The 14,258-nt window shown below is 46.6% G+C and overlaps 1 protein-coding gene and 1 non-coding gene across 11 annotated transcripts in view; one reads left to right on the forward strand and one right to left on the reverse strand.

Annotated features, from left to right (window-relative positions):
• Positions 1 to 14,258, reverse strand: part of CLASP1 (cytoplasmic linker associated protein 1) — a 174,313-nt gene that overhangs the window by 127,594 nt on the left and 32,461 nt on the right. For all 10 annotated transcript variants that reach the window (XM_086615269.1, XM_086615264.1, XM_086615265.1 and 7 more), the window contains exons 2-7: positions 8,352 to 8,430; positions 7,993 to 8,096; positions 7,401 to 7,492; positions 7,238 to 7,313; positions 4,252 to 4,349; positions 3,050 to 3,117 (exon numbers count right to left, since the gene is read on the reverse strand). In XM_086615269.1, coding sequence (XP_086471395.1) covers positions 3,050 to 3,117; positions 4,252 to 4,349; positions 7,238 to 7,313; positions 7,401 to 7,492; positions 7,993 to 8,096; positions 8,352 to 8,430 — 517 coding nt within the window. The remainder of the gene's footprint in view (positions 1 to 3,049; positions 3,118 to 4,251; positions 4,350 to 7,237; positions 7,314 to 7,400; positions 7,493 to 7,992; positions 8,097 to 8,351; positions 8,431 to 14,258) is intronic.
• On the forward strand, positions 9,647 to 9,763 carry LOC147528380 (U4atac minor spliceosomal RNA). Its single transcript, XR_015222316.1, has one exon. It is a non-coding gene; the product is annotated as a U4atac minor spliceosomal RNA (small nuclear RNA).

Here is a 14,258-nt window from a genome sequence, read left to right on the forward strand (position 1 = left end):
TCAATACTGTACTCTGCCAGACTCAAAGGATTAGAAGACTGGAGACAGCTACTTCCCAAGAACGGCAAATCATCTGGATGTGCAATATTTATCATCATCTTTCCTGGTGACTTTGACAGCTGCTGAAAGTGTCATCGTTGTTCCAAAGTTGCAGGAGGCGTCAGGGACACAAGAACGCTGACAAATTTAGCTTTTCAGGCCATAATAAACTTGCGACCATCAGTGAAGATAAGTCTCCTCCACCAGATTATACAACATCAAAAAGATAAACTGGAAGCCGCGCAGAGCTGCTGACATATTAGATATGGCGAGCATGTACGGTGTATTTGTGCTGTGCTTGGAGGGCGAGGAAGAAGCAAACCAGCCTACAGCACTGTGGGAAACTGAATCCTCCCTTAAATACACAAAAAGTTACTAATAACTTACTTTTCATTCTTCGCTTCACAAATGAGAATTATTTAAAAATGAACTCATGCAACTACAGACTTTTTTTTTTTCTATTGTTAGGGGAGATGAAAAGGTCCTGGTAGAGCAGTGGGAGATCTTATCCTTTCTATGCCTTCATCTGTGACCCCATAACACTCCTCCACTCTCCCCAACTCCCTTTCCCCCAGGCTGCTTTTCAGTCTCAATGCCCACACAGGAGCTCCAGCAGAGGAGAAACGCTCTAGAGACTGCATCCAGCCACAGCGTGAGCACAGATAGCGAGACTTCGGCTGATCAGGTTAAGCTGAGCGAGGAAGACAGGAGTACTTGTGTCTGGATGCACAAAAAAAACTGTCAGTGAAGTCAAGGACATAAGATGTGTAAGGTCTCAGGCACTGTATGTGCAAGGAAGTTAAATCTTCAAATTCATCTAAACAGTGACAGAGGAAGGGTTATTAAAAGAAAAAAAAATAATTCTCAATGAAGCCTAAAACTAGCTGATCTGATACACATAGATGCTTTACTTGCACTTAAGGGAAAAAAAGTCAAAACGTTCCTATGGAATCCTTCCTTCAGAGCTTTAAAACAGATCATTTGCTTTCTTGGAAAGAAATAGCACTCTAAGAATTGTCAGCCCAGAAGAGGTCACCCCCATTGTCCCATCTTACTCCTTTTGATATCTTCAGTGGTGCCAGCAGCCTTGAATCACATCACAGCATGCACTGGGATGCTCAGTCTAGAGATCAGAACTACCTCTCAAAAGCCAACAATTGAGCAAGCAATGTCTCTGGTACTGTCTGGTATGAATGTAAAAATGATTGCATAGCTAAAATTCACGTTGCAAAGCTAACTGAACTCTAGTTTCTTGCTCTTAATTGACGTATAAGAACAAACATCTGATCTATTTCACACTAAATACTCTTCTGATCGGTTGTGATACATTGATTCTTTACTAAGATCATCTTCATTTTTGGATTAGAAAAACCCTCCGTAAACTTGGCTTAAATTTAACTAGGGGCACATTGAGCTTCAAAATCTTCCCCCCTCCTATTAAAGAAGAAACCCAACAGAAATCCCACCTACAGCCATCTTTCCACCACAGTTTTTGTTTTAAAAGTCCATGTAGCAACACATCTCACCACAGAGCACAAGTATGTCTCCTCAAACTCCAGACAGTACCAACCTGCATAGTACAACAATGCATCAAACTAACTTTTTCTTTTTTGAAAACCCCATTTCATTCCACTACTAGCAAAACAAACAAAAAAAAAACCACAAAAAACACCCAAACAAACAAAAAAAACCCATACCTTAGCCTAGCCAAGTGGAAAGCAGAAGAACAGAATCAGCAGTAAGCTTGTTTCAGTTTGAGCGAGGATTCCAGAACACCCTGAGGTTGTAAACCTTAAGATGTTTGCTAAGGGATTACATATTTGCTTCCCCCCTTTTAAAGAAGTACAAGGATATTTGTTTCTCAACTGCACTTTTTTGCCACTGTAAGCCTCATATACTCATACAGTAAATATTTTCCCACATTATGCAAAAGTATAGTCTTAACCCATTTCATCACAGAAGAACCCACACTAGGTCTTCAGCATTCCCAAACAAACAAGAGAATCACATCACATTTCAGAATAAACCAAAATACAACTTCAGAATTTTCAAATAAATCCATTTTATTACTTCCTGTAGGAATGAAGTTTACCATATTTTAAAATAGATATGGCAAGAAGAATGGTGCCTAGAATTGAAAAAAATTTTTTTTCCAACTTAAGAGTAGAGAGGTCTCTGCTCTCTTGGCTCCTAACAGCATAGTGGGAAAGACCGGGGACATCATCTCTCCTGCTCTCAGCCTTGCAGAGAGTGTGAGCTTGATAGGAACCCACAGCACTGAACCCATGTTCTTCATCTCTGCTCTGCTTGGCTGTTAGCAGAAAGATGAATTCCTTCACCAATAATTCTCTCAAGAATCTATCCCTAAAAATGAGTGATACTTATTAAAAATACTTTCTAGCTCATAAGCTTATCTAGAATAAAAGCAGTAATAGACATTTGTTTTTAAAGCAAGAAAAATACTAGTCTCAGACAAGAAAACACAGAATTAAGGAAAAAACAGAATTAAGGCTTTGATAAGGGCTTTCCCTATCAGTCATAAACATAGGAAGTATGCAAACCTAGGAACTGCAAAACACAATCCCTAAACAAAATGAGCTTTAAATGGAACACAACTACATTAATATGTACACATTCTGTGCTCTTTAGGGCATTAAACTGAAAAGGCTTCTTCTCTTAAATCACTATTGAATTTACCATATGAACAATTTAAACAAAGATGCACATGGACTTGAAAATAGAAGATATATTTCCCTAACGAAACTCAAAAGGAAAAGGACAGCTCTAACACCACCTTCTGTTCTCGAAACTTATGCTCCATTCTCCTTCTGATATTACTAAGAGGACACAGCAGACTAACTAAACGTCAATTTTATTTGCTGCAAAAGCTACGTGTGTATTTCTGAACCACCACCCACACTTGTTTTCCCTAACAGAATGCGTGCTTCTGTGTCCTCACCAACTGAAAATTGCTAAAAACACCAAGAAGAATACAAGCACTTCTACTCACCACCTGAACTCTGGATCATGTTTCCAGATTTCTGGACCTCATCGAATTTTGTAAAAATAACATTCAACCTGTTTGAAAGTCAAAGAAATACACAATGAACAGCTGAATTTAATTTTTAGGAATCTTCTAATGTAAGATGTTATAGAACAAGTTTTGCTTTACTCAGGTCATTGGGAGCACTGTCAAAAACGTCAGTGTGGAAGGAAGTTATTTTAAAATTTAAAAAAAAATCACAACATGCAACAGCTGATAAGAAAAACTGAGAAACAACGGATACCATTGAGGGGTAAGAGATACAATTGTAAACACTACATTACTGAAGATGTGACGTGCCCAATCATAGATGCATTTCCAATTCACTACCACTTCGCCCATCTCAACTACTTGCAGAAATAAAACAAAAAACACCTCTAAAAAATAACTTCACACGACATTTGTCTTTGGCCCTGTCACTTCTCTCATATTCATGTCACAGGCCTGGTAGAGCAGAAGATCCTATGACATCTTGTTATTCCTTCCCGCAGAGTTTATTACTTTAAGCCACATCGCAGCAGCAGATGTTTTCACTGGAGAACAAGATGCCACAGAACTGCCTCCCCCTGCACGCACTCCACCTCTGCAGCAACCTCCTCCCTCTGTGCATTGACACGCTGCCATCTACCCCACCCTCAGGTCTAACCATGCTCCTCCACCCTGCACACGGGAGGTTACAGCAAGGTGCAGAGCAGCTTTCTTACCGCACCTGAAGCGGCAGAAGCAGAGGGACAGGGCTTTGTTTTTGGTGGGGGTTTGGGTTTTGGGTTTTTTTGGGGTTTTTTTTAAATAAAGCCTTGAACAGATGATACTGACTGTGGGGTTTTTTTTCTTTATGACAGCCTTCTAAGTTGCATAAACACATGCTACTCTGAGGTGTTCTCTCTACACATGCGGAACATAAAAGAAAAACATTAAACCTTAAATCAGTTAATTACACATCTGTAATAATTTTATTGATTTTGCAATGACACAGTGGCATATTTGGGTGGGCAAAGGTACAGGATCTACATTAAGTGAAATCTAAGGAAGTGTTTGTAGGATAAAAAAAAGTAAACCCTGATCCCAGGAAAAGGTTCAGTCATGCAGCTCCCTAAGCTTTCTAAAGGAAGGAAGGGAATAAAAAGCAGTCCAAAAATAGTGAAGACATAAGGATGTTCTCAACTTACCGAGATTGGGGTAACCCTTTTTTACTGAGATCAGCCCTTACACGTTCACCAACATGTCTGTAAATTTCCACAAGGCTGTTTATTGCTGCATCTCGAACCTGAATGTGAGATATGAGAGAAATCAATCATCTTTATAATTTAAATAAACAAATCCCTGCCCTATCTTGGAGAAAGGAATTTGCATATTCCTCAGCAACAACAGTTGCCACTATACACGTTACCACAGAGTTCATGAAGGAGCTCCCATCCCTTCATTTCAGATATTAACAGTATCAGCAGATCTAATTTAATTGACAATGCAGTCAAGACACGCGATGAAAGGTTTTGTACATAGGGACACGCACAGGGAGCTTGGCTGCCTTTGCCAAACTCCACCCATTGTGTGCAACAGGTATATTTACTGGATCAAAAAAAGGAAGGAAAGGGACATGAATAGACCTTCTATTGTTAGTACATTATAAAACAAATTGATTTTTAGTGCCATCTTACAAACTTACGTTTCTGTGTTGATAACAAGATGTGGATGGAGGGAGGAGTGCTCAATCACCTGAGTCACCATGAATTTTGCATGCTTTCCAAACTGATTTGCAAGAAACATCTTCCCTCCACCCAACAGAAGAGCCACAAATTCGATCAAAGTCTCACATTTCTGTACTGAACTCCCTTCCTCCATCAGATACAGCAGGCAGAAAAGGTAAACTATCTCCTCAGTCTACAGAAATACCCATGGAGCCATGCACTTCTGCTTCTCAGAAGATGGCCTGGCAGCTACTCAAGCACCCACACACATCAGGACTGGACACAGGATGTTTTGCAGGCACAAGCTAGATTCATCTATAGGTGGGAGCCAAAGGGCAAGCACACATGCCCTGCTTCCTGGCCAAAAAAAACCTCTAAAGCTTGACTCATGCTCATCTTGCCCCATTCTCCTGCTCCACAGCCTTCCCGTTTAGCAGGTCGCTGCCAGTTTCCAAACTGCTGCCTTCACTCATGCCAGCCCTTACTCAGCGATTTTGCCTCTCCTCTCTCTGCCCGTCAGCCCCACACACCACTAGGCAGGACATGTGGGCACAGCTCAGGAGGGACTCTTTGGTGTCCCCAGTTTCTGGGTACGCAGACCTTAACCCAGCCTCACTCTCTGCCTACAACAGCCAGGGAGGGGAGGTCGCAGCACCCACACCTCTGCCTGCAGTGAGTTCACCAGTCCCAGGGCCCAGACACCAGTCGCAGGGGCATGGCAGCCAGGGCATGCCAATAAGCTCTGCCATACCCCCAGCCTGCCCCTGTGCCCTCTCCAGCCACGGCATGCAGCGCAGCCGACCGCGGAGATGCTCACAGCATGATCTGGAAGGACTACCTCTGTGTGTCAAGTTAATCAGAGGTATGGTTGCAGGACTGGGTTAACCCCATATTGGGCAAGGCAGGGAGCTCCTGCTAGCAATACTTGCTTTAATCTACCACAGCAATAACAAAGCTTTAATGTTCCATTTTATTTTTGAGAAAATAGTCGTAGTTTAAATACTGTTGTCATAGCAGATGCTCACTGGGTTATGCAATTGCATTAGCTGAAAACACCACCACCACTCGTTCTGAAAAGGGCAGTAACGGAACAGCTTCTACGTCCACAACAAAAGGGAAAACCACTGCGCTTGACCCGGATCTGTGTTTCTCCATCACCTCTCGCCAAGAGAGGGCAGCACCGACCAAGCATCGGGGCTCCCGGAGCCCAGGACAGGCAGTGTTCACCCACAGCCACTTTGACAGAGATGGCTGTCTCGTCGGTTCGGGCATGAGCCACGTAACCGTTGGGATGAGACACTAGACCCCGGATAAGGGGCAAGAGATCAGCCTTATTTCCTGTTGCATGTGGGAACTGGGATAACAAGCAGTGCCAGGCACATGGAAGAGGGAGTGCAGAGGAAAAAACATGCCTCAGGCCTTAGTCCCCTCACCAAAATTCTGATTCATTCAACAGCTCACCAATGGCAGGGCCAAGATGAGGCAGACACTTGTGCAACAAGTCCAGTCCTAAACCCAGCATCCCCCTCAAAGAGTAACAGCTTGCTCAGACACGGCTGAGAACTACAAAGGATCCTGAACATTAAACTTCCTTCAAAACTTCTTGGGGTGACAGGTTTATCCTCCTGTGTTGGCACAACCAGCAAGGGAAGGCTGCTTCACACTGTCCTCCTCTTCAGCAAGGGGAGGCCCTGACAGCCATGAGGATATGGCCAGCTTCAGAGTCAGCATTAAACCATTCTTCAGTTGGCTGCCCCATACCTCCTTCCAGATAAACGCTCCAGACCTGGATCATGTGTATGCATCACCCATGCCAGGTGGACAACAGGAATATTAAAAAATTGCTAATACCCATGTTACATGACATCAGTTTGAACCCTGCTTCCCCATCCCTCTTCTCACTAACCTCACATACTTGCATCCAATTGCAGATTAGGTCCTGTCCAGGGCAGGACAAAAAGCACGCAGAAGTGACAGATTTTCTGTTTCAACATGTACTTTAATTTGTTTTGCATCACTGATTTAAGGATCCTGTACAGCTTCCAGCCCTCGTTCAGAATCTTCCTGTGTAAATTCTGGCAGTGCATGTCGCCAGGCTGTCTGACTGGTTCCGTTTTCCCTCCCTGCTCAGACTGGTTCTTCTCTGAAGGTAGAAAGGTGCTGTGCTGAGCCCAGAGGGATCCCTGCAGCTTCCCATCAGTCACAGGAGCTCCCTTCCCACAACGGTTTCCTGCTCTGTTCACCTCATGTCTCACTTGCAGATTCATGTTGTTCTGTTGAACTCTTGGAGTAATTGATGTGCTGGTTTAGGCATAGTTCAAAAACCAACTAAGGGCTCTTGAACAGCATTGTTCAGAGTTCACCACCAGCAGCACGATTAGCTAATTTACCAGCCAGAATGCAGAGCCTCGTTCACCAACAGGGCAATCAGCACAACCTTTAGACATGACTCACAGCAAAAGCTTACCTGGCTGTTTGGATCTCCAAGTAAGTTACATATATGTGGCACTATCTTACTCAGTGTTAAACTCTGAGCTCCAGATCTGGGAATAAAGAACAAAAGAGCACCGGTGTGAATCACAGAGCAGGTTTGTGTTCCTAGCATAGGTTTGCAGGAGATTCTGACTTACACATTGAGTGTTGCAATAAGGCAGAGGCAAATCCCTTCTCTTGTCCGGAAATTCTTGTGTTTGAATCCTCCTAGCATCCTGTCCCACACGTACTGTGGAAGACAGAAAAGAAAGTGAGACAGGAAAAAAAGAGAGGCAGGGGAAGGCACAGATTCCTTCTTCCAGCAGACATACACCATAACATTTCTGGAGCTTAAATACAAGCTTTACATCCATCCAAGCAGAACCGGACAAGAAGTAGGAAGACGCTTTTAGATCTGACTAATCCTTTGTTCTGTGCTGACTTCACAGTAACTCCCCACTAGGTAAAACAATACTTATACTCACAGAAAGCAAGCTCCTTCCAAAGACCCAGAACAACTACTCTGACATCCACCCATCCCATCCCCTCCCTGGGAAATCCACTGACACTCACACTCCCATGCGTACCCTGACACACAACAGCATTCTCAAGTGAAGCAAATATCTCACAACAAGCTGTAGGGAGATGAAACCATTTCAGACAGAGCCACGAGAGAAAACCCTCTGACAGAGACAAGTTCTCCTTTTTAAGCAGTCAGTCAGTCACACTGCAAAGAGCTGTCGAGCATACCTGAGGGTTAGCAGCTTGTTCCATGATTTTTAGCAGCAAGGTCTGATCCTGCTCCCTCACCGAGTCCTTAGAGTCTCCCAGCCTATCAAGTAAACTTGGCAGCACTGAGGAAACAAAACAGGAACATCCAAATCCCTCAGAAGGAAACTAGGACAGTGGCACAGCCTCTCGGCTCTCCCCCCACCTGATGGAAGGGTCAGCCCTCCCGCCCTTCAGCGGAGCCTGAAACCACCAAAAGCCTCCCGAGTGCTCTCCTGGGGAGAAAAAAGGCTTTGTGTACAAGATCAAAAGGCTCTGTGTACAGCAGCCAAAGTGGATCCCACCAGAGCAATGGCAATATGCCCGCCACCCACACTTACCTGTGCCAATCTGGGCCTTGAAGCGATCTTGCAAGCGGGACACTAGCGCGGAAATGATGTCAATCCCCAGGAGAACCACCTGCAAGCACAGGACAGACGGCATTTTAATGCCCAGGCCTTTACCTACAGCCTAGGCCAATGTACCCACAAGGTGGGAGCGCCAGCACGCACTCCCTTGGGAGAAGGGCCCCCTTCCACCCACGCCGTCGGCACTGTGTCCACCTGCTCCGGGGCCGCGCTCGACCACGTAACAGGGTTGCACAGATACATGCAACTCTGCCTTGCGTGGCTTCTGACAGACAAGCTGAGTGGTTTACAAACAGAAAAGCTCCCAAATTATTGCTCCCTGTGACATTTACAAACCAAAATTCACTGCCAAGAATTTGGCAGAACCAACAACTTAATTGCTACTCAGTGGTAAAGTCATACATATTTATGTGCAATGCATACATACCAAATGCATAACAATTTCAGTATTTGCTGTAACTAACATTTCTAATTAATTGCAATTATTAAACTTATAATTAGGAAATGGTGTGTACTAACAGGTGCTTTATTATTCATTTGCAGAAATTAAACCCAACACTTTCATGACATAACTGAAACCTGGGAAAAGGCACTTTGTTGGAGAGAAGCTTCAGGACAGGCTGCAGATCAGAAAACACACTCTGATTAACTCCATATAATAACAGTACAAAAAAATGCATCACATCCTGAATACACTGTGTAGTTTATACACAAAATACTTGGCAAGACCCTATAGATCATGACAGCTCTGTTATGAGACAGCTCTCTAAGTTTTTAGACATTGTTAACCCCTGGAAGTGTTACAGACAGCCGGGCTGAGCCGATGTCACCAGGGCTGTCGCAGCGCCGCCCGGCTGCCTGCGAACGGTGAACTTCCATACATTTCCATACATACACATACCCATATATCCAAAGGTATGCACGTGCAGGAAGGCGGCTGCTGGCGGGGCGGCCGCGCCGGGCAGCGCCGTGGGCGGGCGGCAGGGGGCGCGCTCCGTCACCGCTGCGGCGCGGCGCGGCCGGCCAGCCCCCTATGCAAATAACCTCCCGGATGGCGCAGAGCACTCTGGGTAGCGCCGCCACTGCCGACAAAAAGGCTTAAACCGGAGCCGGAGAGGAGACGGAAACGCCGCTCGCCACGCCGGGCCCCAGCGGAGCGCGCCCCCGAGCCGGGCAGCCGGGTAGCGGGCCCGGGGGCGCGCCGCCCCTCGCCCGCACCTCGGGCGCTGTCAGCGATCCCCTAGCGGCGGCGCGCAGAGCACCCAGCAACCGTCCTTATCTCGGGGTTGCGCGGCTGCTCGATGAACGCGTGGTGAGGGCAGCCCTGCTAACGCCTGCAGCAACACACCGGCGCCCGTCTCGCACGCGGCGCAATTTTTGGAACCTCGCACCGGGGCGCGTGCCCGGCGCGTTCACAAACACGGTCGTTTCCTGCGCCTGCTCTGACTGTCCCGTCCCAGCCGCCCCTCAGCGCTCGGCACCGCCGCAGACCGGGGCAGCGCGGGGAACCGGCGGCCGGTGCTGCTACCGACTGTCACCGCTGCGCGGGGGCGCCAGCGCTCATCCCCCTCCCTCCCTCCCACCATCACTGCGTGGGAGCGATAGTCGGCACGAACACGTGCCCGGCAGAAGGGCACAAGCTGACACACGTTGACGCGCAGCGTTACCAGCAGTGTCCGTTTTGCCGCTGCCTGTGCTAAAACCCTCACCTTGCATCACTCAACCAGCCCCTTCTAACCCTCCTGCTGGAGCTACCGTGGCTGCTGCACCTGCTTTGCACACAGCGGTCGGTCCATACCCCAAGCTTTCCACCCTCAGCTTGGCGTAGTTCATTCCACATCCAGCCCTACAGCAGCAAGGGAGCTCTGAAAGGCGTGCAGAGGAAACAGCCTTCTCCATCTCAAGTCTCCTAAAAAGAAGCTTCCTAATACAAGCACCTGGATCCTAACTTCTCCCAACATACCACTTTACCTTCTCCAACCAGCTCCTGCAGTTTTCTCCACCACAGTAAAAGACCCTTCAACCGTGCCATTTTTCTAATTCAACACCATTTGCAGCATGCTGACAAGACCTAGAATCTATTCACATGCCAAGAGAGAATTTTCCTCATGCTTTTATAAGCTGTGTTTTGTTTCCACATTCATCTTTCACACTGGATTTAACCTACCACTGACAAATGCTCAGCCAGCTCCAGCACCAGCTGCCTTAAACCCTATCGCTGCCCCATTCTCTGCCCCTCCTGGCTGGGCTATGGCAGCAGAGCCCCAGCAAGAGGATGGGCTGAGGATCCTCAGTAGCTGAGAGATGCTTTTAAGAGAAGTCCCTGGGACTCTGAATGCCACCATCACTTACAGCCGTCTGATCAGAGTCACATCACAGCAGCATCCGGCGCAGAAGAGTTAAGTGCGTCACAGGCAATTACCGAGGTGTGCCCTGGGGATAAATCTGATCCCAGGAAAGGAAGGGATCCATCTCTTCTTCAAACTGCCTGCAAGCCAGGAAGAGCGAGGGGAGCTCCTCACTCAAACATTAAAGCAGACACACACACAGTGCAAACATAGCCAGCTACCCTGCGGTTCGCCCCCAGGATCAGATGAGGAGGATGAGCTAAGCCTCCCAAGACTTTTTGCTCTTGTGCATATAGAAATGGAGACCTAATTAACTACCACAATGATGACAGTGGTGGCTTGGATGGTTATTGAGGAAACAACCACTGGGGGTAACCAAGTGTTATTCTCTTCCGTGTGGAATTCATTATCAACCCTGATGTGCCACCTGCCTCTAAAACTGCTGAAGGTCCAGGGTGGGAAGTTGAAATCATGTGTGGATTGAGATCCAATGGATCAGTTAGAGAACAGAAAACCCAGGACATTATTGGCAAACAAACAAAGAATTAACTGAATTTCAGTCCTTGTTGCATTGCACTGACGAGCCCACCCCAGTTTACCACTGAAGCGGTCACCCAAGCTCTGCGTGAATTAACACACACCAATGACCAGGAAGAACCTCAGGGACAGCGAGACTGTCAGGCAGCGCCAGAGCAGCGACGAGCCCTGTCAGCAGCCACCCTGTTGCCATAATCTTGCAGCACACCTCTCTGCAGGGAAGAGCGCCAGCAGGCACTGCTCCGTGCCAAGGCGGCACAGGAAGGGCAGCTCTCCATCCGAAATACCAGATAAGACTGCAGTGCTGATAACTACAGAGCTATTCCAGACCTTTACATCATCACAGGTCTTGCTTCATGCTCCAAGCAAGGGCTGACTCAACTCACCAGTATATCTCTAGCAGCACAGGGGCCCCCAGCCCTCGACCAAGAAAACACTAGGTCAGCAGCCACTGCTTTTAGTCCCTGCTTTAAACAGGCCCCAGAAGGAGTGATCTCAGGTCTCTCAAACCCGCTGCGGAAACACACAGCGGCACAGCCTACACGTGCGGCTCTGCCGCTTTGCTGATTTGTCTCCAAACAAGAGTTCGCCAAGACAGTCAATAAAGCAATTTGTGCCATCCAGCATTCACCTCAGTTGGCATCTGCTGCTGCTTTGTAATGTCTCGGAGTACTTTCCGTAGGCGCTACGGGCTGTCAGCAAACCCTTCTCCTGCCTCCCTCCAACTGCCAGGTCTCAAGGCACCGTCATTCCCAGTAAACAAGACTCTTGTTAGTTCCCGGGATGCAACACAACCTTTCCCAGCAGATTTCCTGTATTATTTTTTTTAAGAGAGATCATCAAAAACTTACTTCAAATGACTCAAAGCATCTGTCCTTTAATACCTGGGCAGTGTTGAAAGGCCTGCAGGCAGCTCCACGTATCAGAGAGCAGACAGCCTCCAATGTCTGCTCGAACAGTAATGCTCACCAAGCATGGCAGACAAACAAATGTGCCCAACACAGCTTAAAACAAGACACACCTAAATGCGCTCCCATAAAAGGGCAAGAAAGCAAGCTGCATGATCCAGCACCAGCTGATCTAGCACAAAGCCACCAGACTGATCAGAGCCTCGGGCTACCCGACAGCCCACGCTAACACAGCAGCTCCGGACTGCAGCGGGGAAGAGATGAGCCCTTTCCTCCACTCTCCGTACCACGCCAAATGCGGCAGAGATGTGGTGGCTGCCGCATGAACCTTTATCCCATGTCTCTTGCAGGGAGCCAGTGACAGGCTGACCAGCACATTCCCACAGGCTGGCTTCACTCTGCTGTCTTCCTGCTGGACCTTCCACACCTGGCAGCAGGCAACCCAAGTAGAAATGCTGGAGATACAGCTTCTATCCCAGCTGTGTCACCAGCTTGCTTCGTGCTCAACTTCCTCATCTCCAACACCATGGTGACACAGCTCGGCTATTTCACTTTGGAGTCTGTCCATGAGGTCCTTCTTGGAGGAGGGATGGGAGGTGGAAGACAGACTTCTAAATCATAACATGTTAAAAAAAATTGTAAGAGAATTCAACCAGGTGTTTTTTTTTTTAACACCTGCTTAGATAAGCTTTTGGATTCATAAACAAAGACATAGAGAAGCACTTGCATACTTTAGGTAAACTTCATGTATTTGTGAAAAAGGAGAATGGTTCAGATTACACACTGAAAAGTCTGAGACAAGCACCGATGCCCCACATTGCTGTCTGCCTGATGACTAGAGCTAATCAGCCAGAGAGAGCAGTTCTAATTCCGCAAGACAAGAAACATCCACCACAACTGTACTGAGCACCCAAGACCAAGCAAGAGTTAAATTTAACTGACATTTGCAAATTTAGTTTTGAAGTCAGGTACATATTTTGGGTCAGCACAGCAGTAAGAAAACTCCTGGCAGACAGAGAAACATCAAACTAGCTCACGAAATGCCGACTGCTGTATTCCGCCTGCACACGAGTATAACTATGTCCACCCTGGAGGAGTCCATCTTCTGCCATTCCAGCAGTTAACATTTCATGTTCCAAGGCAGGATCACATCTGCCCTGGCAACCTGAGTGCATCTCCCCAGCCCAATGATCCTACTATAGACATAGGTCATATGAGCTATTCTGTACAACACAATTTGCAAAATCAACACTAGCAAACAAGGCAGCAGCAACAGCAGCACAACTGGTTTTACTGGCATGACTACAAGACATGGTTAAAGAGCTGACAAGGGAGAAGATTCGAAATAGTTATTCCTGGGTTCATTCTCTAGATCCATGAGATACCATCCATTCTGTCACAGGCAACACCTTCAAAATCCACAAACAATTTTGGATGCCGGGCTACTGTTTTGCCATTCAATACAGCAATGCCTCAAGACAGCAGCGGCTTGGTTTGAATATATCAGCTTCTCCATTGAAACATGGAACACAATCTCTTGGAATGACTTTCCAAAGAAAAAGTGCCCCTTTTATTTCTCATCATCTACAGACAGATTTTTTAAAACAGATTTCTAAATTTGTGAGATTTACTAAAATTAACTAATTAATGTGGGAATTTGCTGTTTGGAAATTTAATCTCAGAGACTTTTCTTTTAAGATACTGATGAGAGTCCAGGCATCTGGTTTGGATTTAGAAGAATGGAAAAGTGAGCTACAGAAACCTTTCAGAATGTTTTTCTGCGCTCCTATACAGCTAATCAGAATTATTCTGCCCAGAACAAGGAATTGTACCAGGCAATACTGGATCAAACAAAGACAGTAACTATGGCTGACAACAGTCACAGCAGGTCAGGAACATCCCTGGTACTCCTTCCTTCCCTAGCAGGGAGGCCAGATCCCATACACTAGAAAATATCAGCACTGAGGCACTCCTTACAGCACAGCACACAACTGTTCAGCAAATCAGACTAGCAGCACACTTAACAGACCCGGCAGGATTTAAACCACACAACAGCTGTCATGTCTATATCCCTTTTCCTGGTCTCT

Source organism: Tauraco erythrolophus, chromosome 8 (genome assembly GCF_009769465.1).
Source record: "Tauraco erythrolophus isolate bTauEry1 chromosome 8, bTauEry1.pri, whole genome shotgun sequence".
Classification (NCBI taxonomy): Eukaryota; Metazoa; Chordata; class Aves; order Musophagiformes; family Musophagidae; genus Tauraco; species Tauraco erythrolophus.